Source organism: Streptopelia decaocto (assembly GCF_964273445.1).
Source record: "Streptopelia decaocto genome assembly, chromosome: 3".
NCBI lineage: Eukaryota > Metazoa > Chordata > Aves > Columbiformes > Columbidae > Streptopelia > Streptopelia decaocto.
This window is the reverse complement of record NC_138656.1, coordinates 12,280,445-12,304,489: the sequence shown is the minus strand read 5'-3', so window position 1 is coordinate 12,304,489 and position 24,045 is coordinate 12,280,445. Positions and strand designations below refer to the sequence as shown.

Here is a 24,045-nt window from a genome sequence, read left to right as displayed (position 1 = left end):
AGCTCTTCTGAAAACCCCTTTGGTCTCCAGAGTGGGTGAGATACCGGGGCTGGCTTAGCACAAATTCAGATCTCTCTACCTCTCTGCAAAGTGGGTTTTGGGATGGGGAGCCACAGAAAGCTGTGAGCATTTCTCCTCTGTGATTTGTCTCTGCTGTGAGCTGGTTGCTCTGGAGCAGCTGTTTGCAGAGCAGCTGCTCCTGCTTGCCTCTTCTAGTGGGAGCCACTGATGGGTGAGAACAAAGCTCGGTGCTGTTCCCTATAGCTGCAGGTGCATGAGCCCCAGCATTTGCCAGGGGAATGGGAAGATCTGCAGGCTCCAGTGTGCACCAGAGTGTAGGAGAGAGCTGAGTATCACTGTGGTGTCATTTCCTCTCCTAGGGAATTCCTGGGAAAATCTGAACATGAGCATCATCACTGAAGACTGGCTGCTTGGCAGCACAGAAATTTTCCTTTCCTTCGTCTCTCTCCTTTTCCTCCCCCCTCTCCATGAGTCAGTTTGCTGTTCTTCCAACCCTGGCACTAGAGGAGGTCAGGGATTCCCACTCCGGTCCTGATGCGTACCCTTGGCAACTCCAGCTCCCAGGATCAGCATCTGTGATAGTAGAAGAAAGAAGTTGTTCGCTTCTTTTTTGACATGGATGGAGGGGTGATAACAGCCCAGGAGCTGGTACTAAACCATGAAAATTTGAAGCACAACAAAGCCTGGCCAGTCTGGCCACTGAGGACAGACATTCCTAGGACACGCATGTCATGACCAAGGGTGTTTCTTCCACTTCTAAACACTGCTGCTAGTTTTGGATCAAGTAGAGACTCATTTGTAGGTGAATGGTTTTTGTTGTGTCTCCATACCACAATTGTCTTGCTTGAGTTTGAGGTGTTTTCTTTCTAGGAAATACATGTTTTGTTTTGCCTTTTTGCTAAGTGGCTGTAATTACAAATACACAGAAGATTGAGGCGGTGAGAGAGATTTCTATTCAGCTCTTCAGTCACAGTGTGTTGCAAATGTTGGGCTAATTGCACACATTTGGAAATAAAACGAAATACTTTTTTTGTTTGTTTTTTCCTTTTCAAACATCTGTTTAACGGAAAAGGTTAGTGCCCTTTTTTCTGTACCCTTTTCCTTCTAAGCATCATTTCTGCTCCCATCCCTGCTATCCTCTGTGGAGCTCCTCTCCTTCTTCACATGCACTTCCTAATAGGACTGAACTGACTTATGCAGATAAATTGCAAAATTGAGAGTTAGGATGGAAAGCGTGAGATTACCTTTTTGCTACATCTCCCCCTTCCATGAACAATGTAGGCCCAGGATGTGGGAACGGATGTCTTCCATTGTCCCAGTACACACCCAAACAGACATGCTTGCTTTGGGTGGGAAGGGCAGAGTTTTTTCCTCAACGACCTTATATCTCTTTAGGTCAGGTTTTCCTCTTCCTGGTGGCTACACTCTTCCTCTGTAGTTAAAAGCAGGCAGTGGTGTGCAATTCTTGATGCAAAAATTACAGTCTGGGCTGTCCCTCCACCTCCCTTTTGTGCTCTGGGCACCCCAGGTGCTTCCAGTAGCACTTCTCAGCCTGTCCCACAGCCATGGTTAGAGCACGTTGTCCAGGAGGCAGAAAAGGAAATGAGCCTCTCCCAGGGCGAGAGGTTCTGGGGATGTGCTTGCACTGCTTGAGGCTAGAACAGGGGCTCTTTTATGCCACTAACAAGCTCTGCACTGAGATGAGAAGAAGGTCATATGCTGACTCTGTGGTGGCTGGCTGGGGACCTGGCTGTGCCCCCTGTCACTCTATATAGATGAGACCAGGTGCTGTAGGTTTAGTCACTAGTGCTCAAGAGTGAACTGTGCTGCCTGAAGGGTCTGTTGAGGGCGGTACAGCATAGTATAAACTGCTCAGCATGCATCCAAGTTATATATAGGCAGGCTCATATTAGTTGCAAAGCAAGATAGTAGCTTGTTCTTTTACTAAGATAGTGCTATAGTGTGATTGTCCCCGAGTTTTCTGACCCATGATACTCCTAAGCTAACTGTGCCACTTAAATTATGTTTTACACACTTGTATTTATTGCACTGACAGAAGAGAAACACTTACTTGGCTCCAGAGGGTGACGGGCATGTTCCAGCTGACGCTGCTGCCAGCAGCTGGCTTGGGTCAAAGCGCAGCCAGAGGTGGGCTGGCTGGCTGCCTTCCTACCGCAGGACAGAGCTGAAGGTCCAGCATGTGAACCGCTGGTTTTGGTGATTCCAACACCACCATTTCCATTAGTAGGCCAGTGAGATGCTTGGAAATTTAAACTGAAATGTTTATCTAAAGTGGTGTAGTTTTAATAAAGGCATTGACTGCTGATCACTTCAGCTTCACCTGTTTTACCTGGCAGTTTTTGGGACTTTTTCCCTGAGTTGTGCAGGGAACCTGAGTGTGTGGCAGGGTTGTGCATGGGAGATAAGCTCACAGTTGGGACTGGACAAGCCTTTGTGGATGCTGCCAGTTCTGAGTGAGCAGAGCCCAGTGGGTCCGTGCCTGTGGTCCAGCTGTAGCTGAGGCTTTGCTTCCCCACTGGTGCTGGGGTAAATGGGAGCTGCCTGTGGGATTTCTAGCACAGGGGCCCTGTGTGCCATTTGCAGGGCAAACCCAGCATTGTAACCCCCACCCCCATGCAGTTAGTGTGCCAGGGGTGCAGGTAAATGGCTTTGGCCTTTGCTAGCCCAGCACAGCCTCTGGTACCAGCTCCCTCCTGTATGCCCTGTGCACTGGCAAGACTGACCTTTTTGCCATGGGCATGTTGCCCCTGTGACAGTGCCAGCACCCCAGCACAATGCCAGCTGCTGAGGACCACATCCCATGAAGCCACAGCTGGGGAAGGCCAGCATGGCTTCAGGTGTTACGGCCTGAACTTATTGCACCCTGAACCCACAGGCATAGAGTAGTCACAAGTCACTGCAAAGTCAAACCTGCAAGTGTTGTGGTTGTTTTAATGAGTTGGTGTCACACAGGGGAGTACTGGTGCACTACAGGTGTTAAATTTTGACCCCAGCACTGGGAGGGATACATGGGACAGCATGACTCAGCTGTGGAAGGATGCAAGAGCTGTGATACATGTTCACCCCCTGGGTAGCACCCAGCATACAGCTGTGCCTGGAGAGCCAAGAGCCTGTAGGCCTACCAGGGTCAGCCACACAGCTGGCAGGGGCAGGTACAACCCTTTCCATGCAGGTGTGTAGGCTAAAAATGCCTGGAGTGGCTTCGTTACTGGGCTTTTAGTTAACAAAAAGGCATGGGAGGAAGCTACAGCAAGCTGTGTGGCAGGGAAGCTGCCGATCCCAGGCACTCTCTCCTTCTTGCGGCACATATTAATAGCATTTGATATTGGCACCTGCACTGGAGCCAGCCCCACCTTCTCTAGGTGCTACTGGGGAAGGGGGTGACCAGAGTGGCAGACAGTGGCCTCTCCCTCCTCTGGCTTTGGGGCTGGCAGACTCACTGGAGGAGGATGCAAGACACACTCTTCTGTTGGCTAAACCTGCCTGTGGGGCAGGGTCAAGGAGGCCAGGCCAGCCTGCATGCAGGGAATGAGGGAGGATTTAGTTGGAAAGCCCTTGTTAAGCATGGAGTACAGCTTTGGAGGACTTATCTGTGGTCATCTCACTAAAAGCACTATGCAGCACATGCAGGCTGGATACAAGGGTACAAACACAGGGTCCTTTCTCCTCTCTGCCAGCTCCTCTTCCTCAGTCAGGGCTCCTAAGCATTTTTCCAGCCCCCTGAGGGAAAGGCCTTGTTTCTGCAGAGCAGAACCCATCTGGCTGGTGGTGAAATGCAGGTGAGGGCTCCTGGGCTGAGAAGCCATCCCTTCTTCCCTCTGTGCTCGCATCAATCCCGGGGGAGGTTGGGTGGGGGGATTTTTGTGGCAGATGGTTCCACACCCCAGATGTCTCGGGCATACTCCTTGATGGTCCTGTCACTGGAGAACTTGCCTGAGCATGCAATGTTTCTGATGACTTTCTTAGTCCACTCCCGGGGGTCCTGGAAAGAGGAGAGACCATGTCAGCAGTCAGTCCCTCACCCAGCTCCGTCCTGCCTCGCAGCCTTGCAAAGGCACTGGCTGTGCACACTTGGCTGGTTTAAATGCTGTGGTGTGGGGCTGCCAAAGCAGCAAAACCTGCCTCCCATGCTCACACCATACAGTGGCTGAAGAATGGCTCTTAGGGGGCATGCTGTCCCAGCTCCCTGCAGCATCCCTGCTATGTTGCCATGGCCATGGACACCTGTGTCCCCCCCTCCTTGGTAGGAGCAGTTCTTACCATGAACAGCTGGTCCACTTGGCCTTGGCATTTAATGTAGGCCTCATAGTCGGCAAACACCTTAAACCTGAAATCCAAAGCAGAGTAAAGCCATAGAATCATAGAATGTTCTGAGTTGGAAGGGACCCACAAACACCATCAAGTCCCAACTCCTGTCCCTCCATAGGACAACCCCAAAATTCACACCATGTGTCTGAGGGCATTGTCCAATTGCTTCTTGAGCACTGTCAGGCTTGGGGCTGTGACACCTCCCTGGGGAGCCTGTTCCAGTGCTCCACCACCCTCTGGGAGAAGAACCTTTTCCTAATGTCAAACCTAAACCTCCCCTGGCACATCTTCCTGCAATTCCCTTGCGTTCTGTCATTGGTCACCAGAGAGAAGAGCTCAGCGCCTGCCCCTCCTCCGTTCCTTGTGAGGAAACTGTAGACCATGATGAGGCCTCCAGGTTGAACAAGCCAAGTGACTTCAGCCGCTCCTCATATGGCTGCCCCTCTAAACCCTTCACCAATTTGTGGCCCTCCTATGGACCCTCTCCAGTAACTTTATATCCTTTTCATACTGTGGTGCCCAAAACTGCCAGGGCTAGGGTTTGCCTGCTACAGGGTCCCAGGCTGGTAGGAGCAGGCAGCACAGACCTTCATGTAGGCAGACAGGGCTGAGCCCTTGTGCAGGGGCACTCAGGCCAGCAGGGAAGGAGACCTGGGTAAGCTGAGAGCAGCCCACCAATGGGGGATGATGCTTGCCAGGACTCACCTGTCATGGTACATGAGCATATTCACTACATCCCTGAAGCAACCGGGGTCTTGAGGGGAGAAAAAACCACTGCTGATCTGGTCAATAGCCTGGTGCAGCTCTGGCAGGCGCTCATAGTATGCCCGTGCATTGTACCTGTATCCAGCAGAGATAGGCTGTAGGGACTGATCCTTGCCCTGGGGGCCCAGCACCCAGAGAGCAGGACCTGTGATATCTGGGGCAGGGAAGGCAGGCAAGGAGGGTGACATAGCCTTGTTCCTGGGGTTGTGTTCGTCACAACACCTTGCTAGTGGCTTTGAGACCAGTCACAGTGCCTGAAACACTTTGTACCCAGGCTCATGTCCTGTTCTCAGCCACTCTGCTTGGGCTGCATCCTTGACAGACCATCCACCAACCAACCCACAGTGGAGTCAGCCTCCAGCCCCCTGCTTTGAGCTGCCCAGGGAGGAGAGCGTCCTTCCCAGAGATCATGGCTCTCCCTGCCAGAGCTGGGACTTTTATCTCTGTTTGACAAGCCCTGGCACACACTGGGCTCTCCCCAGGACTAACCCTTGGCGATCCAGGGCCTCCACATCCTCCACTTGCATGCCAAAGATGAAGAGGTTTTCTTCGCCTGCCTCCTCAGCCATCTCCACGTTGGCCCCATCCATGGTACCAATGGTAAGGGCTCCATTCACCATGAACTTCATGTTGCCTGTACCTGAGGCCTCCGTTCCAGCTGTGGAGATTTGCTGGGAGAGATCCGCTGCTGGGATCACTGCCAGATGCAAGAGAAGTAAGAGTTAATCCTTGGCATTCTGCAGCTCCCCACAACCTGGCCCCAGGCATGCAAAACAACCCTGGGCATCTGCTAGTGGCGCCGCTGACCTCAACCTCAGCCCAAAGAATGCAGCTCTTGGGCCAGAGCCAGGCTCAACCCTGCCACAACCTCATGCAGATGCATGAGGTGGCTTCCTGTCCTGTGTGGGGCCCTCAGGCCCTTCCTAAGACACAGCCAGGGGACCTGCCATGACAGTCTCTCAGGCCAGTGAGTTTGTGGGCTCAGCTGGGACATTCCCCGCTCCTGATATATGCTCACACAAGACCAGACATACCCTTCTCAGCCAAGGATACCCGATAGTTCTCCAGGAAGATGACCTTGAGCCTGTCGCCCACATAGGGATCGTTGTTGATGACCTCACCGATGGACGTGATGAGTTTGATGATCATCTTGGCCATGTGGTAGCCAGGGGCTGCCTGAAGAAGAGCAACCCAGAAACAGTAAAGGCTTTTAAGAAAGGGAGAGGTGCCAGAGTAGGTCCTCACGTCTGCTTTTCACAGGGACAAAAACACCCTACTGGGAGAAGTCTTGAGCCACAGGGAAAGAGTGATGGGACCTTGTTCAGTCTCATTAGTTCACGAAACTGGTCCCTGAAGAACCCACCAGTAGATACACATGCTGTCTAACCTACAGCAGGCCTGGCAAAGCCACAGAAAGAGGACACCACCTTCCCCACATCCACATTGAGCCATGCACACACCGAGTCTGGAACGCTTGTTACCTTTCCTCCAATCATAATAGTCCTGGGCACAAACGATTCGGATGGATTGCTTCTGATGCCTTAAAGAGCAGCACATAAGACAGTTGAAGTGAAAATAAAGCAGAGTTTTATTGCATGCCTCAGAGGTGGGCTGGGATTCTAGCCCATGTCACATGGACTCAACAAACCCGTAAGACCCTAATACCCGACCAGACATCTGCCAGAGCTGTGCTAGGCAAAACGGGCTGCAAAGTCACAGGATCACAGAATGGTTGGGATTAGAAGGGACCTCTGGAGATCATCTAGTCCAAACTCCTGCCAAAGCAGGTTCACCCAGAGCAGATCACACAGGAATGTGTCCAGGTGGGTTTTGAATGTCTCCAGAAAAGCAGACTCCACAACCTCTCTGGGCAGCCTGTTCCAATGCTCTGTCACCCTCAAAGTAAATAAGTTTCTTCTCTTTTTCAGACGGAACCTCCTGTGTTTCAGTCTGTGCCCACTGCCCCTCATCGTGTCATTGGGCACCACTGGGAATCTGTTCCCATCCTCCTGACACCCACCCTTGAGATATTTATAAGCATTGATAAGATCCCCTCTCAGCCTTCTCTTTTCCACACTGAACAGACCCAGCTCTCTCAGTTCTTTCCTCATAAGAAAAATGTTCCAGGCCCGTAATCATCTTTGTAGCTCTCTGCTGGACTCTCTTGAGGAATTCCTTGGCCTTTCTAAGCTGAAGAGCCCCAAACTGCATATAGTACTCCAGACACAGCCTCACCAGGGCAGAGGAGGATAACCTCCCTCAACCTGCTGGTAACGCTTTTCCTAATGCACCCCAGGTACCACTGGCCTTCTTGACCGCACGGACATATTGCTGGTTTATGGTCCTCAGAGCTCAAGCCAGCTCAGTGCGGGGCTCCAATGACTTGCCTCCCTTTGGGAATGGGTAGAGAACCAAAGCATACAACAGAAAGTGGGATTTTAACTTGTTAGTTAGATATTTATAAGCATAAATAAGGTCCCCTCTTAGCTTTCTCCAGTTAGTCCTAACACCTGCAGTATAGGTGTGGGAGTTGCCTGGGCCCTGGGACCCAGCTGGACTAGAGACGTGAGCTGTGACCTTTTCCTCAGAGCTCTGTACAACCCTTCACACTCCCTGTCTTCCCTCCTGGAGAGAAGCCCTTCATGATAGGACAGAGCTAGGTGCAGGAGTCCTTGGCCACCAGCTGGCACGCTTTTACGTGGGAACCCTGGCAGTGAGAGGCTGGTGGGACACCCTTTGACTAACAGGCCAGGCAGGACTTACGGTTGTAGAGGGTGATAGCATGCAGGCAATTCAGCAGTTGCCGCTTGTATTCATGGATTCGCTTGACTTGAACATCAAACATGGACGAAGGATTGATCTTGACCTTGTACTTCTCCTCCAAGTAGGCTGCAAACTTCAGCTTGTTCTCCTGGCAAGAAAATCTGATGAGGAACATGCGTGGGTCCCCAGGCCTTGCAGCAGAAGTATTTGCTGCTGGGATGTCCCTGGGAGTATGGTGCCTTTAGCTTCTTTCCCCTACCCCACCTCCTGTGCATGCTACCTGTTTGACTTTCGCCACATCCCTGATAAAAGTCTCATTGTTGATGAAATCCAGTAACTTCTTCAGCTGGCTCAGATCTGTGATAAAGTCTTCTCCGATCTTCTAAAAGAACAAACCAAGAGAGGGATGTCCCATCCATGAGACACCTCACCCAGTCCACAACTGTGCTTCCCCAACAAGATTCCCCAGTCCCACTGGGAAATGGAAGAAGTACTCTGGCCAGGAAAGGGGACACAGTTTCTTCTGTGTCCCCTTCTTCAGGGAGCCCAAAGGTACAGGGGAAATAGGACACTTGCAAATACCCAAACAAGTCCCTCTCTCTCAAGGAGCTCTAGAGAGAGATGTATGCACATGTACCAGGGCCTCCTGGCAGCTGTAAAACTGATGGGTGGGACACTGAGGTATGTTTAATTGCAGAACGTTTTTCAGCCATGGTCTGGAGCAAAAACCTATGCTAAAGGGACTGATAAACAAAGGAGACAGAACTGGGGCTTCAGCTCCAAGTGAGCTCCTTTGTGCCTGTGAAACTGAATGCTTTTGCAGAGACTCACGGAATCACAGAATGGTTGGGGCTGAAAGGGACCTCGGGAGATCATCTAGTCCAACTCACCTGTTAAAGCAGGTTCACCAGAGCAGATTGCACAGGAATGTGTCCAGGCGGGTTTTGAATGTCTCCAGAGAAGGAGACTTCACAACCTCTCTGGGCAGCCTGTTCCAGTGCTCTGTCACCCTCAAAGTAAAGAAGTTTCTCCTCATTTTCAGATGGAACCTCCTGTGTTTCCATCTGTGCCTGTTGCCCCTCACTCTGTTGTTGCGCACCACCGAAAGGAGTCTGGTCCCATCCTCTTGACACCCACCCTTAAGATATTTGTAAGCATAAATAAGGTCCCCTCTCAGCCTTTTCTTCTCCAGGCTGAACAGACCTGCCTTTCCTCATAAGAAAGATGCTCTGGACCCCATATCATCTTTGTAGCCCTCCACTGGACTTTCTCCAGTAATTCCTTGTCCTTCTTAAACTGGGGAGCCAAGAACTGGACACAGAGGTGCAGACGGGCCTCACCAGGGCAGAGTAGAGGGGGAGGATAACTTGCTGGTGACACTTTTCCTAATGCACCTCAGTATTCTGTTGGCCTTCTTGGCCACAAGGGCACATTGCTGCCTCATGGTCAACCTGTTGTCCACCACGACTCCCAGGTCCCTCTCCACAATGCTGCTTTCCAGCAGGGAAACAGATCCAAATTTCTGCAACGTTTTTGGCCAACTCTTCATCACTGACTTTAAAACCCAACCAATCTCACACTGTCACGTGCCACAGACATGCTCCTCCCAGGCTGTCTTCACTCGCACCCGCCAGGCTTTTGCCTCAGGTCTGATCAGACCACATGAAGAAGTGATCAGAGGCAAACAGATCACACTGAGCCTCTCACTTCAGATGCTTGCAACTCACCTCAGCAATAACGTCCACCAGTCCCGGGTTGCACAGCAAGAGCCAGCGCCTTGGTGTGATCCCATTTGTCTTGTTCTGAAACTTCTCTGGCTCCAGGTCATAGAAATCCTTGAACCTGGAACACCGGGGAGCTATGAACCACCCACCACCACTCAGAGCTTCAACTGGGCCCCCCTGTTTCTGCTCCTGACTCAGGGCCATCACTGCAGATCTCCCTGTAACATATATGAACTCTCTGTGCTGCCTCTCACCCCCTTCCTCAGTCATAATTTCCAAGGGTTCTACCAGCCCCAAAGGGAGATGAGGTAGACCTTGCATGCAAATGAGACCATCTCCCAAGCCTGCTGAGCCCAGCAAAACAACCAAAGCAGATATTGACACCTGATGGCTTCAGCTAGCCCCCTAGGCTTGCAGGCAAAGCCCAGTGAGTGGAGATGGTGCCTTGGGTGTCGCCCAACTCACACGGAGTTCTTCACAATGTCAGAGTGGATGCGGGCCACGCCATTGACCACGTGGGAGCCAATCACACAGAGATGTGCCATGTTAATACGTTTGCAGTCTCCTTCCTCGATTACTGACATCCTCCGGAGACGGTCAATGTCCCCTGGGTAGAGAGCTGCCACGCGCTGGAGGCAGAAAGAGGGACATTAGCAACCCAGCCATAGGACATAGCAACATTTCCATCCTAAAGGCAGCCAGATCAAGATGCCCCAGAGTTCCCACAGCCTGTGACCAGCCCAGTCCCTTACATCCAGATGCATCTGGTTGAGGGCGTAAATGATCTCTAGGTGACGTGGCAGCAGCTTTTCAAACATGGAGACTGGCCAGCGCTCCAGGGCTTCAGGCAGGACAGTGTGGTTGGTGTATGCGCAGGTCCGCTTGGTGATCTCCCAGGCCTGCAGTACAGACAAGTTAACACACATGTGCCCAGGTCCCGAGGGGAAGGGAAATCCCATGTGAGGTCAGGACAGCAGCTCTTGTCCCTGCAAGGTCCAGCACAGACCTCCCAGCTATGCTTACCTTGTCCCAATCCACTTTCTCCACATCCACCAGGATCCGCATGAGCTCTGGGATGGACAAGGCAGGGTGGGTATCATTTAGCTGAATAGCCACCTGTAACAGAGACTTGCTGGGTTCAGATCTGGCAATGACTGACAGGACTGTGACAGTGTCCCGCAAGCGCAGGGCTGGGGCGATGGTCAGCCCCAGACCTCTTCTCATGGCTCACACCCCTTACACAGAGCTTGCAGGAACAGAGCTATTCAACCTTTGCAAGTATTCTTCCAAATTGCAAGTTTTTTTCAGGGAAAATAGGCCTGGAGATCACCTGTTTTCCAAACCAAACTGCCAGGGTCTTGGTATACATGCCTCCACTTCGTCTTGAGCATCCTGCTCTCCCTCATGATAGGCAGGTCTGGCTGAAACACCCCCAGACCCTCTCTGCCCACAAACTCACCTTGTCTGGGAAGGTTTCAAAGCATGTTCTCACAGGGTCTCGACAGCCAAACTTGGAGGACTTAAAGCGGCGGATGATGTCTTGGAGGGTAGCAGCCACCACAAAGTATTCCTGTTTCAGCCGCAGCTCCTTGCCTTCAAAGAACTGCAAGTGGGAGACCACAGCCATCAGTGCTGCAGCCGCCATCCCCAGCTGCCATCAGTCAGCAGAGCCCCTCTGGAACCGGTAAAGCTGTGTCTGTTCATTGAGACTTATGGGGCCAATCTCTTGTATTAAAAATCAACAAACCAGAACAATAAACATCACGTGGCCATCACGTTCCAGTGCTTGCAAACAAGGCAATACAACTACAGGGAGGAAGATCCCATGCAGCTGGGAAGAGAGGCAAGAGAGTCACTTACGTTGTCATTTGGGTACAGGACTCTGGATATGTTTTCTGCCAGGTTTCTGTCCAACACTGCCTCGATGTAGTCACCCACGTTGACTGGAGCAAGACAGAAATACACATGGCACTGCAGCAGATGTCAAGAGTCAGGCAGGTCCCTGACATTGTGCTTTTCCTCATAAAGAGATTTGTAATAGGAACATTCAGGCTGGTATTAGTGGAATATCAGTGGGAATGTACATATGTGAAAGGCACCAGAGAGACAGAAGATGGGCTAAAAGAAAGGCAGCTGTCCATGCAGTTTCTCAAGACACACATGTCAGGAAGGACAGACAGAAACTGAAGACAGACAGCAGCTAGAGAAGTTGAAAAGAAGGAAGCCATTTCATTTAAGGACTAAGGAGAAATGGGGGAGTGCAACAAAGTACAAAGACCACAATCACATTCAACTCCTAAAGTGTACAAAAGGCTCATCTGAAACTCAGCTTGCAGCTGCCAGTCAATAATTGAGCAGACATTATGAGGACTCGAGAGCCATCATCCCTCATCCCACAAACGTTCTGCTGGCATTGCTGCTTGGACACACATCTATGTGCTGAAGAGTAAATCAAATCAGGCAAGTCTAAAACCTTCCCCTTCGTAACAGCCAAGCACTGACATTTGATATGTTAGTTGTCCTGTACCTGCTCTGCAGCACTACAATTAGAGTCTGAAAAATGCACTAGAGAGGTCACACGTAGACTCAAAGGAAAACAACAGTTAAGGTGGGCTGTGCTGCTCTTGTCCTTCAGCACTAAGGGATGATGCTGCACAGAAATGACCCTCCGTGGCAGGTGTGGGTTTGCAGCTCATTTGGTGATGTGGGGAGCGCAGTGGCAGGTGGTCCATCACTTGGGGAAGCCACAGGGCAGATTTTGAGAGCATGATAAGCACAATGGGGATCGAAGGAGGATGGATGGGTGTCCTGGTGCACGAGGGCTCTGGAAGTGGGTGGAGGTAGCGTGATCCATGGATGCACACACAGCGCTGTGTTTTGGAGGTGGCCAGGAGGCATGGATAAAGCAGGTCAGACAGTGTGGTGCCAGGTGCTGTGCACACCAGGACAACCATGTCCCAGTCTGGCCAGAAGAGAGGCCAGGGAGGGATGGCACTTACACTCTTGGAGGTTGAAGTCATTGGGTGCTTTTGCAGACCACAGCCTCATGGTGTTTACAGTGTTGTTCTTGTATCCAGGCACTGGCGTGTCATAAGGCATTGCAAGGACAACCTGCAAAAGAACAGTATTCCCCTCTGATTAGCAGCATGGTGGCCTCAAAGAAGGTGGGAAATTGGCTGAAGCCTCTGCAGGAAGAATCCAGAGGACACAGACAAATCCTGGCAGTGGTAAGAATCTCACCTCACTAAAATACACCCGCTAAGCTTCACAGACTTCCCTGCTATCATGGGCACTTCCAGCACCCACTGGCAAAGCATTTATAGGAGAAGCAGAGTTGTTTGGAGCTTTACTGGCAAACTGGAGTTACAAGCCCACCAATGAAATGTAAAAGAGATTTGCAAGCAACCTGCTGACCTTCCTATACCAACTGGCATACTTATTAGTTATTCACCAGAGCACTGCCAGCATCCTCAGCTGGCCACAACAACATTATCTATGCTGGGGTAGGACCAGAGCAGCTGAGACCTTTGTGTTTCCATCTGAGATAAGCTCCACAGCCTGAAACCTGTCTGTAAGCCTTCTGCAGCCTGCCAGGACCAAACCCTACCACTGCAGCACCATTCCCAGGGCAATCCATCCAATGTTCAAGGTTTGTTGAACCTGCCTGGGTAAATCCACTGAGATCGCCGGCACCCAAACTGAACTTGAGTGCACAACTATTAATGCAGTCTACATATCATAGAATCATGGAATCATTTTGGTTGGAAGAGACCCTCAAGATCACTGAGTCCAACCATTAACCTAACACTGGCACTAAACTGTGTCCCTAAGAACCTCATCTATGAGCCTTTTAAACACCCCCAGGTGACTCCACCACTTCCCTGGGCAGCCTGTTCCAATGCCTGACAACCCTTTCCAGCAAGAACTTTTCCCCAATATCCAATCCAAACGTCCCCTGGTGCAACTTGAGGTCATTTCCTCTTGTCCTGTCACTTGCTACTTGGGAGAAGAGACCAACACCCTCCATGCTACAACCTCCTTTTAGGTAGTTGTAGACAGTGATGTCTCCCCTCAGCCTCCTTTTCTCCAGTCTAAACAGCCCCAGTTCCCTCAGTTGCTCCTCATCAGACTTGTGCTCCAGACGTATCACCAGCTTTGTTGCCCTTCTCTGAATTCTCTCCAGCACCTCATTGTCTTTCCTACAGCGAGGGGCCCAAAACTGCACATAGTATTTGAGGTGGGGCCTCACCAGTGCCGAGTACAGCGGCACAATCACTTCTCTAGTCCTGCTGGCCACACTGTTCCTGATACAAGCCAGGATGCTGTTGGCCTTTTTGGCCACCGGCACACACTGCTGGCTCATATTCAGCTGCGGTCAATCAACACCCCCAGATCCTTTTCTTCCAGGCAGCTTTCCAGCCACTCTTTCCTGAGCCTGTAGCATTGCATGGGGTCGGCAATGATGCTACAGATGACTCTTAAGCATCAGGGTGCTGCACACATGGCTACAGGGCATAATACTGGGTCTCCCAGCTCAGATTAAACTAGCCAGGCAACGCATGGGTGTGCTTCCAAGTTTGTGTGCTCCAGCTCACTGCTGTGTCAACATCTGCATGTCCTCAGACCTGCTGAGCAGTGAGGTGCGGCACCCTGATATCAGCCTGGAGCAAAGAAGCTGAGGGCTTATGCCAGCAGAGCTGAATGGTGCTTGCAGCACAAGGCCCAGATGCTGCAGCATGGGGCTGCCTCTCTTACACTGGCAAAAGGAGCCAGTATCCTCCTGAACAAGTCAGCGTGCACTGGCACAGCAGCCAGAAGCTGTCCCCAAGCAAAGATCACAGAATCATAGAAGGTCCTGAGCTGGAAGGGACCCACAAGGATCATCATGTCCAACTCCTGTCCCTGCACAGGACCATCCCAAAATTCACACCATGTGTCTGAGCTTGTTGTCCAAATGCTTCTTGAAGAAGTGAGAGGCAGCAGAGAACTGAAGGAGCCGTGCTCACAAGGCACGGAAAAGCCAGGCAGATCAGCATGTTAGCCCTGAACAGCCTCTTCATGCTGGTGTCGGCAACACGTCCCCACTGGGGAGAATCAGCAAAAGCTCAGGCAGTCAAAGCTGCTATTAGAAGCTCTGAACATGGAAGCAGGCAGAAAACCTGCCCTGCCTGAGCCACAGGACTGGCTGCACATTACATGAACTGAGCAACGCTGTATTTGGAGACTACATCTTTGGCTTTTTTGAGCCTTTCTAACTTGTTCCCTTAATGCCACTATCTGAAAATTCACTTCCTTTTGGGAAGGAGTGTTTCCACTGCACTGCTTGGGATCCCTGAAACCCTGCACTACCGCCAGGGTCAGAAAAGGAGCACATTGAAAGACAATGGCACTTGATCCATGGGTCTGCTTCCCCAGAGAGCTCTGGCACGGTGCCTTCATGCTGCTTATGGAGCTGTGGTGTTGAACCTCTGCACTGCATGTCCTAGAAATGGCCTTGGTCACTGCACAGCCTTCCACAACTAGGGTCCCTGGAAAAGGACATTTTATTTCTCCTCTGAGTGGGTGACACTGCAACTGAGCTTCAGCTCTTGGCACTGAAGAGAATGTCTTGGCTTTATGACAGTGCGCCCTCAGATGGACAGAGTTCACTTATCAGGCTGAGAGACCTTGAACATCATGGGAACAAGGCTCGGTCATGATCCTGAATCCCAGAGAAATTCGTAGTCTTTCCTTCCTCCAACCTGGGCAGTGCTTAGACAGGAGAAGCAGAAACATCTTCAGTTCCCTTAATAAATCTGTGCCTCTTTAAAGCTTGCCTTCCTCAGCCACAAAACAAGCCCTCCAGGCAGACTGGAGACTTGAAACCATGGCACCAGCCTCCCCTGACAGCACTTTCCACATCAGGCTGCTCTGGAAAAGAACTTATTCTGATCACAGGCATTAAACACCCACGGCCACCCCACAAGATTAATCTCTACCCACAGCAGCAGAACCAGAAACACCTGCAAAAACACTGGATTTGAGTGAGTGGTAACCAGGAACAGTGCTGAAGGAGACTGACACAGCTGCCAGGGATATCACCCTCTGCCAACATAAATCCATGCAAGACTGTAGGGCTGCGCCCTGGAAATGAGTAGAGAAGGAGGCCCCAACTGATCTGAAGTTACAGCAGTGACCAAATATCACGACAAGAGGAAGAGATTTTTTACAATGAAGGTGGTAAAATATTGGAACAGGTTGACCAAAGAGGCGGTAGATGCCCCATCCCTGGAAACATTCAAAGCCCAGCTGGATGCCGGCTCTGGGCAACCTGATCTAGTAGAAGATTTCACTGTTCGTTGCAGGGGGCTTGGACTAGATGAGCTTTGAAGGTCTCTTCCAACCCAAACTATTCTATGATTCTATGATCATCCCTCTTTTTCCTCAAATCCTGCTGCAGCCATAGCCAACCAAGTCACCTTTGTATGGGTAGCAGAGTGAGTGTTGCCAGATGGAGAGAGAAGCAAATTCTGACCACCTCAGGTAACCCAGGGACAGACTCTCCCTCTCCAAGCTACCTTGGCCCATCCTCCCCCAGCCCAGCACCCAGAGAGATGTTAGTACCTGTGTGTCGACCCACTTCACACCCTCAGAGGTGTGATCTACGCGACCATAGAAATGCACGGGGAGCATGTACTCGGGGCGAGCTTTCTCCCAGGGGTTGCCATAGCGTAGCCAGTCATCAGCCTCCTCCACCTGCAAGAGGCAAACGGGGTTCAAGTGATGGCTTGTTTCTCCAAGTGACAGATGAACTAGGCTCTCCAAAGGGAGGTCAGTTTAAAAGCAAAGCTTTAGTAAGCTGGCTTTAAAAATGGATATGCAGAGGCCTCTAGAGGACAGCTGGGCTTTTCAAAACATGGATGACTACATCCCAGCTGGTATAAATAAAACAGCCTCTATTGGCTTTGCAGACCTGTACAGGTTTAAACCACCCAGCACAGATGGCTGCATTCAGTCTGTCTCAAGGCCTTTACATCCAATTTCACCATGATAGTGGGATATGTGGGATGTGGTTCCCTAGAAGCTCATTGATGCTGTTCCTGGCCACAAACCACCCCCTGTAACCCAGATCTTACTAACTGCTCTGCCCTCTTCCAGAGAGGATTTCTCTTCTCCTCAATGCGAGTGAAGTGAATTCAGCAGAGCCACGGAGGTAGGTGTGCACCAGAAACCAGAGGGTCCGAGGCACTGGGAGAGATGCTCTGTGCCTGCAGGTGCTGCTCTGCCAGGTGGGGAAAGTCAGAGCCATGACCCAGCATTGCCATCACCCATTCTTTTTAAAGTCACATTAAGGCAATTACAGCGGATGCTTTTTTTTCCCTCTTTTCACCATTTATAGGGCCTAGCACTGCAGCTTCTTTATGGGGAAAGAGGAAAAAACAATCCTCTCACCCTCCCTGACTTAAGGAGAGCTACTTTAGAGGGAAAAAAAGGTCTTTTATGCTTAGAAGCATTTCCAGACATACACTAAGGAAGACTGCCCCAGCTGGAGCAGTTTTTTAGCCAATTTTAACTTAACGGGAGAGTCCCTGTTTAAGCCTCTGCTGCCAGTCTCCCAGGAAACCTGCAGGAGCAGCAGCAACCCTGGCACTTGCATGTGTTCTGTCAAGTTCAAACTCCACCAGGCACTTTCATGAGGTGTTTGGCCACATCTCCATCGTCAGCCTGACTCCTTGCCCACTCACTGCCACGCTGGACGGGACTTGGGCATTGTTGCAGCGGTGCTGTGGAGCCCTTGGCAGTGAGACCTCTGGTCCCAGCCAAGCCCTGAGGGCTCAGCTTCAGCACCATCTTGCTGGGTTGGTGACTGGCATGGATGAGCTTGCACATGGCCATGGGTGAGCTCCAGCCACACATGCACCCCCCAGCATCTTCATTACTTCTCTTTGCTCAGATGGTCAGAGCCCTGGGGTCAGCACAAGTGGTAGGAGGTGACAGCCCATTTGGCACCAGGTGATGGGCTCAAATGCCCAGTTTATGGACAGCTCAAAGTACTTCAGTGCTGTTTGTGTGGCCAGGGCTTGTCCACAGGCAGAGGTGGCCACCACAACATAAAACAGACAGAGAAAGCATGACTTGAGTTTGTCAATGTACCTGCCAGCCATCAACAATCTTCTGATTGAAGATACCAAACTCATAGCGGATGCCGTAGCCATATGCTGCCAGCCCCAGCGTGGCCATGGAGTCCAGGAAGCAAGCTGGAAGAACAGAGCATAGTCACTCTGCAAGGAACCTCACCCACATGTGCTACGGTGTGCTGTGCACAGGGGTGAGGAGATGCCACAACCAGTGCCCCTGGAAATATTTGTCAGGGGAAATCCACATGCAGAAGGGATGGAAGGGGACAGCCTGCAGCAGGACCCCATGCACATCCTGCTGCGCCACCACAAGCACCCAAAGACATTGGAGACAAGGACAGGTCATTAAAAAAAAAATTCAGCCTTGTTGTAGTGAGAGCTCTTCTAAACTTGTCTGAGGTGCCCACACCTTGCTCTGAGACTGCCTGCCCAATGAAGCAGGGCTTCTGACCCCAACTTGCTGCTCCACCAGCTACTTTGCTATTATTGCTTTCAAAGCAAACCCTTTCAGCCCTCAGTCCAGGGCAACTCTGGTAAAGATCAGCCCCTGCATTTCCTCTGTGTTGGGAAGCTCTCATCTCCAGCAGTCCTGCAGGACAAAAGAGAGGTGGTAGATGCCTCATCTCTGGAAACATTCAAGGCCAGGCTGGATGGGGTTCTGAGCAACCTGATCTAGGTAAATATGTCCCTGCTCATGGCAGGGGGGTTGGCCTAGATGACCTTTGAAGGTCCCTTCCAACCCAAACTATTCTATGATCCTACGACAGTCAGAATAAAATAGTATCCAACAATCTGCCTATGTGAGAGCTGTTTGGGTAGCTCTGATAAGTGGCAGATTTCATGAGGAGTGAGCAGAAAGGCTCCAGATAGCCTTTTCCAGCCACAGCCCTGCCTGCTGTGCTGCAGACTACACATCTATATCTCTCTGGTGCCCTCCCCAGGCAGGGAACTCATTTCTGGCCAGCCAGGAGCAGGAGGAAGGTAACAGCTGCTGAAGGGCTGAGGTTGGAATGCTGTCTCACTGAGGTGCCAGCAGCAAGGCCATGACAGCCTCCAGCCAGGCCACCCTCAGTCCCCATGCACTCTGTGTAAGGAGTGGGCTTCACTCTCCCACCGTTACCTGCAAGGCGGCCCAGGCCTCCATTTCCCAGCCCAGCATCTTCTTCGATTTCTTCTAGCTCCTCCAAGTCCAAACCCAGCTATTGGGGAAAGAGACACAGCAGAACATGTCAACAGCTGGGGATGTTCATCTAGGAGAGCAAACACAGTTCCGAAAATCCACAGCACAGGCAATTAAACCCATGGGCATTTATGCATCCTCCCACCCTGCCCTCCTCACAAAGCATCTCACCAGCTTCTGGTCCCAAGCAGTCCAATTAATTAGAAAACAGTTTAGCCCATCATCAAACATTGCTTTCCCATGAAGTAGGTTTCCTTAGAGACCCCAAATAAAACACTTGTTTCATCGCAGCCCCTCATGCCAGGAGGCATTTCCACCAAACTCACCATTGGAGACAGGACAGCAAAGGGCCAGATCAGTGCAGAAGGGACCACTGAGTCCTGCCCCAGTTCATGCGCTGCCCTTCTGCTCATGCCCACCCAGTCTTTGAGGAAGGGCATGGTCACTCTGGCAGCTAGTTAACAGAGTGTTCACCGTTACGCTCCTGTCTGGCCTGCGCTGAGCCCCTTGGCTGGAGTCCATGGCTGGAGGACATCTCATCACAGTCTACAGCTACCTCACAAGGGGAGGAGGAGGGGCAGGTGCTGATCTCTCTGGCAGCCAATGACAGAACCCAAGGGAATGGCCGGAAGATGTGCTGAGGAAGGTTTAGGTTGGACATTAGGAAAAGGTTCTTCACCCAGAGGGTGGTGAAGCACTGGAACAGGCTCCCCAGGGAGGTGTCAAAGCCCCAAGCATGACAGTGTTCAAGAAGAGACTGGACAATGCCCTCAGACACATGGTGTGAACTGTGGGGCTGTCCTATGCAGGGACAGGAGCTGGACTCAATGATCCTTTTGGGTCTCTTCCAACTTAGGACATCCTGTGGTTCTATGATCTCACCTCAGTGCCAGAGGGGACAGTGAGGAGTCAGACCGAAACCATAGCTGCTCCCCAAACCACTTCCAGCACTTCAGCAGTTTGCCACAACAAACTGGGAAAGCCTCATGCACAGTGTGACGGGGGTAATAAAAACTGAGGCAAATTCTGTCATGGACAGAGCCATGCTAGATACGAGATCTCCCATCCCAACTAAGCCAATGGTCATGATGATCTCCACATGTCAGAGGCTAGAGCAAGGGAAGCCTCCACTTGCATATGTCAGGCCAAATCCACACATGGAAAATACCTTGCAAGGGGACTTGGGGATCCTCCCTGAAAAAAGGCAGCTTGCTCTACAAGGCACGACACCTCAGACAGGAAAAGTGTCAGGTCCCTCCCTGGAAATGCCTTCCCATCTCTTCGCAGGGAAAGTGCTCATCATGGCGTTTCATCAACAATTGTAGCACCTGATTTTGAGAGATGGTGACAAAGCCCAGCTTCTGCTAGAAAGTGTAACACGGAGCAATCCGATAGGGCTGGGGGGAAGAGGAGCAGGGGAGATAGAGCTTTTGGGTGAGAAAGCCAAAAAACTCATACTCTGTCAAAAAGGTCACTGTCCTGCCGCAGAGATGGCTGCATGGCCTTGCATTTTTGATTGCCTTGGTGGTACTCAGCTATGTTTTTTCCTGTTTGAACTCATCCAATAAAGTTTTAATTCAAGCAGCGATTCACTTTTATCTGGCAGCACTGCTGTGGTGCCTTGTGTACCTGCATGTATGAACTGCAATTTGGTGGTTTGGTGCTGTAGTTTCCCCTTCAGGCCCCCATCATTAGACTACATCTCCCATAATAAACCATCATCTCTCCTATGTGCAGCCTCATCTTTTGGGATACTGGTGGTGCTTTCTGGGTACTCTTCTAGATTTTCCCAGCCACTGCAGGAAAACAGTGGTTTGAGAAAGCCATACTCCAACTCTCAAGGAAACCCAGGTCCTCCCATGGTATTCTCTAGGGGATGAAAAACACTAACAGAGATCCAGGCCTTGCTTTGTTTACTCAAAATAACACATCCTTAGGAGGAATCCCTGAGAAATAAAGACATCTGACCCTCTGCATGGAAAGGTTTGGCCAGTTCCTCAGGAGGACTCCAGTACCCCCACAAGACTTTACCTGGTAAATGGCTTCATCACAAGCACTCTGCAGGCCCAGGTTCACCATAGTGTTCTGCAGAGTGCGGCCCATGTAGAACTCCAGGGACAGGTAGTAAATGCGCTGGGGAGCCAAAGCAAGACGCTTACAGACAGCACAGAACTATGCTTTCAACAAAGTCACTTAAAATTAAGAGCAGACCCAAATGCTTCCCTGAGTAGGGACGTCTTCCCAAACTGGCTCTTTGTGCCTGCTGCTGAACACCATGCACTGCAGTTTGTTTTTCAGAAGGCTCTCACACGGGATGCCAGCCAACCCTCTGCCACACATCTCCCTGCCAACAGCCTTCTATAGAAAAATCTCAGTGCCTGCTAAGTGTTTCCCTAATTAACTTAGGGCAAGAATTATCTAGGATGCTGAATGGTATATTTATACACCATCAAGCTCAGCAGAGGTGATGCTTATGCTGAGCTTTTAAAGTTTTCCCATGCTGAGCTGAAGCTGATCCAGAGCCTGCTGAAAGCTGGAGCAAGCCCTCAGCCCCATGGACAGCAGTCAGGCTCAGGGCCAGGCACCTTCCTGTGAGGTTCTTTTTGGGTTTTTTTTGGTTTTTTTTTTTTTTCAGTGCATGGGTAGGTCCTCCTCCCCTCGTTGAGTTTCACACACAGGTTTCACCCTGTGGAACAAATAAACTGTCCCACAGGTGGCAGGGTTCCCAACACAACTGTGCCAAGACAGGCTGCTCTGCAGTGACCTTCCAAGTTTCAGAGGAGCCGTGCCTGTGCCATGGATGCTAATGAAAGCCTGTTTGTTGGATGAAAAGCAGGCTGTACAAACTTTTGCCCTTGCTCACATTTATCACTATAGATATTTTTATAAACAAACAGGAATTTTGAACAGAGCATTAGTCTGCCTTAAAATCATGCTTCCCCTTGAATCTCTTTCCTTCATCGGTGGGAACTTTTCCTGCTAAGCAGCAGGATTACCCACTCTGACACCTCTGCTGGGAGTCTGAAAGGATCCATCTGTTCCTTGGGGCTAATCAGAAAGACTGAAAACATCCCACAGTTGCACAAATACTCTGTGCTTTTCAGTCTCCTGACATGTTTCTAGTGAATATCTAAGTGCAGTGAAGAATAAGCAAACCCACTCCAAACTCCTCTTAGACTTTATGGGATCTGCACAATCCCTTCTGCTGATGCAGCAATATGGATCAGTGTGCATTTGTGCGAGTAAGGACAAAAGGGAGAGCTCCACGCACCAGCCTAACTCCCAGTGCACAGGCAGCCACACTGGTGTGAAAGTGCAGTTTGTTTCTTGAGTCAAGGCAATATTCATAACTTCAAGAAAAAAGCTGACTCAAGGAGGCAGCTGCCTGCATGCTGGGCGTGTATACACCTTTTCTAGTATACACCTGCCCTCTGGGGCTCTCCAGTTAAGTGCTGAATAATGTCCTGCAGCCCCCAACGTTTCCAGCATCACCATCCTGACTTGGCAAGTGAGGAGGAGAGGAGGGAGCAGGCCAAGTCCCCTGGGAACTACCAGCTCCCCAGGGTTTGGTGACCTGGGAGAGCTTGTCTGCTTTTCACAAGGCAAGAAACACCTCTCCAGCCTCAAAGCCAAGCTGCCTGTGGGCTCTGCAGGAGCAAAGCCAAGACATGGCTGTGCTGAGGCATGTGCTGAGATGTGGAGGTGATGATGCCCACAGGGGACACTACCACGGTAGTGTGAGTGCAGAACATGGCCATGGTGAAGCGTGCAGAGGAGTTGGCAGCAGCAAGGCTCATGTGAGGACGTGCTCACAGGGGGTTCACAGGGGACATGGCTGTGACAAGGCGCAGGGAGTCACAGTCATGGGGACGCCTGAGGGAGAACATGGCTATAGCAAGGCTCATCCGGAAAGGACTGCAAAGAATCACATGGGGTGAACCCATGGGGTGAACCCCATGGGGTGAACCGTGTGAGGGACCTGGCCACAGTGATGCCCATCAGGACACGGCCATGGGAGGACGTGTGCAAGGAACATGGCTGGGTCAAGGCCCATGGGGATACTGCCATGGTGAGGTGCATGAAAAGGACATGGCCAGGCAATGCCCATAGACATGCAGCCATGGTGAGGTGCATGAGCGCCACAGCAAGGTGCACACAAGGTACCTGGTCATGGTGATGCCTGTGGGGACAAAGCCACAGTAGGGTGCATGCAGGTGATACAGCTGTGGCAATGCCCATGGGGAAGAAGCCATGGTGAGGTGCACAAGGGACACAGCCATGGTAAGAGGCCAAGGCTGTGGTTATGCCCAAGAGGACACGGCAACAGCAAGGTTCCCGCAAAGGACACGGCCGTGGGCCACATCTGCAGTGAACCCCGCGGGGAAATGGGGAAGGTGCAGCTGCCGCGGCGGGGCCGGTGGGGGCTCACCTTGGGGTCTCGCTCGTAGTAGTGCTGCTGGGTGCGGATCCAGCGCCCCACCAGGTGGTCACGCACCGTGTGGGCTAGTGCGAAGTAGTAGTCCCGGGGGGTGGCGACGTTGCGGTCCTTGACGAGGGTGAAGTGGAGATGGCGGTTGAAGCTCTTGCGAACCTCCGCCACATCCCCCAGCCCCGCGATCCCCCGCACGCTGATCTGCTTCCGCCGCTCCCCGTCGCTCAGCGGCGCCGCCATCCCCCCTCGCCGCCGGCTCCGCCGCCGGCTCCGCCGCTGCCGCAACCGCAGCCGACGCCACCGCGCCTGCGCCTCCACTGCCCAAGATGAGGCGGAGCCCCGCACGGCCGGCGCCCGGCCTGACCCCCTATGAGGGGAGCGGCCTCCCGGCCCTGTCTGACCCCGACACTGGGGGGTGGCTGTCACTACCCTGCCCCATCCTGGTGCCCGGGACTGGGGTGGCGGCGGGGCGAGGTTGGTGGGGACGGGGATGGTGTGTAGGGACCCGGGATGGCGTGAGGAGATGGGGATGGTGTGTGAGGACAGGGATGGCCTCTAGGGAATGGCTTGAGGAGTCAGGGGTGGCATGTGCGGACAGCGATGGTGTGGGGGGCTCAGATGGCATGTGGAGACGGGTGGCATCAGGGCACTCATGAGTCTTATTGATAGAGGGAACTAACTAACTAAAACTTCAAGGGTGCCTAGTGTAGAGCT

General features: G+C 51.7%; 2 protein-coding genes across 4 annotated transcripts in view; one reads left to right on the top strand and one right to left on the bottom strand.

Annotated features, from left to right (window-relative positions):
* Window positions 1–2,350, top strand: part of ABHD12 (abhydrolase domain containing 12, lysophospholipase) — a 47,268-nt gene extending 44,918 nt beyond the window's left edge. For both annotated transcript variants that reach the window (XM_082047259.1, XM_082047260.1), the window contains one exon: window positions 381–2,350. In XM_082047259.1, the coding sequence (XP_081903385.1) occupies window positions 381–420 (40 nt within the window). In that variant the 3' untranslated portion in view covers window positions 421–2,350. The remainder of the gene's footprint in view (window positions 1–380) is intronic.
* A 596-nt stretch (window positions 2,351–2,946) lies between these two features.
* On the bottom strand, window positions 2,947–23,687 carry PYGB (glycogen phosphorylase B). Of its 2 annotated transcripts, none has more exons than XM_082047257.1 (20): window positions 23,329–23,687; window positions 20,931–21,032; window positions 18,840–18,918; window positions 17,736–17,839; window positions 16,206–16,337; window positions 12,602–12,713; window positions 11,463–11,545; window positions 11,062–11,205; window positions 10,626–10,718; window positions 10,355–10,501; window positions 10,068–10,231; window positions 9,606–9,720; window positions 8,159–8,260; window positions 7,879–8,026; window positions 6,597–6,655; window positions 6,150–6,291; window positions 5,605–5,812; window positions 5,056–5,190; window positions 4,303–4,369; window positions 2,947–4,024 (listed from the first exon to the last, which is right to left on the bottom strand). In XM_082047257.1, the coding sequence occupies exons 1-20, from the start codon at window positions 23,569–23,571 to the stop codon at window positions 3,872–3,874; spliced, it is 2,532 nt and encodes an 843-aa protein (XP_081903383.1). In that variant the 5' UTR covers window positions 23,572–23,687; the 3' UTR covers window positions 2,947–3,871. The 2 variants fall into 2 exon arrangements, with proteins under 2 accessions (XP_081903383.1, XP_081903384.1); XM_082047258.1 differs by having other exon boundaries at window positions 8,159–8,257.
* Window positions 23,688–24,045: the final 358 nt, after the last annotated feature.

Coding starts and splice junctions, on each gene's coding strand:
- PYGB (XM_082047257.1), bottom strand. CDS start 23,571: ATGGCGGCGCCGCTGAGCGACGGGGAGCGGCGGAAGCAGATCAGCGTG. Junction 18,919..20,930: donor GTGATGAAGCCATTTACCAG/GTAAAGTCTTGT, acceptor TTTCCCCAATAG/CTGGGTTTGGACTTGGAGGA. Junction 10,502..10,625: donor AGAAAGTGGATTGGGACAAG/GTAAGCATAGCT, acceptor TCTGTACTGCAG/GCCTGGGAGATCACCAAGCG.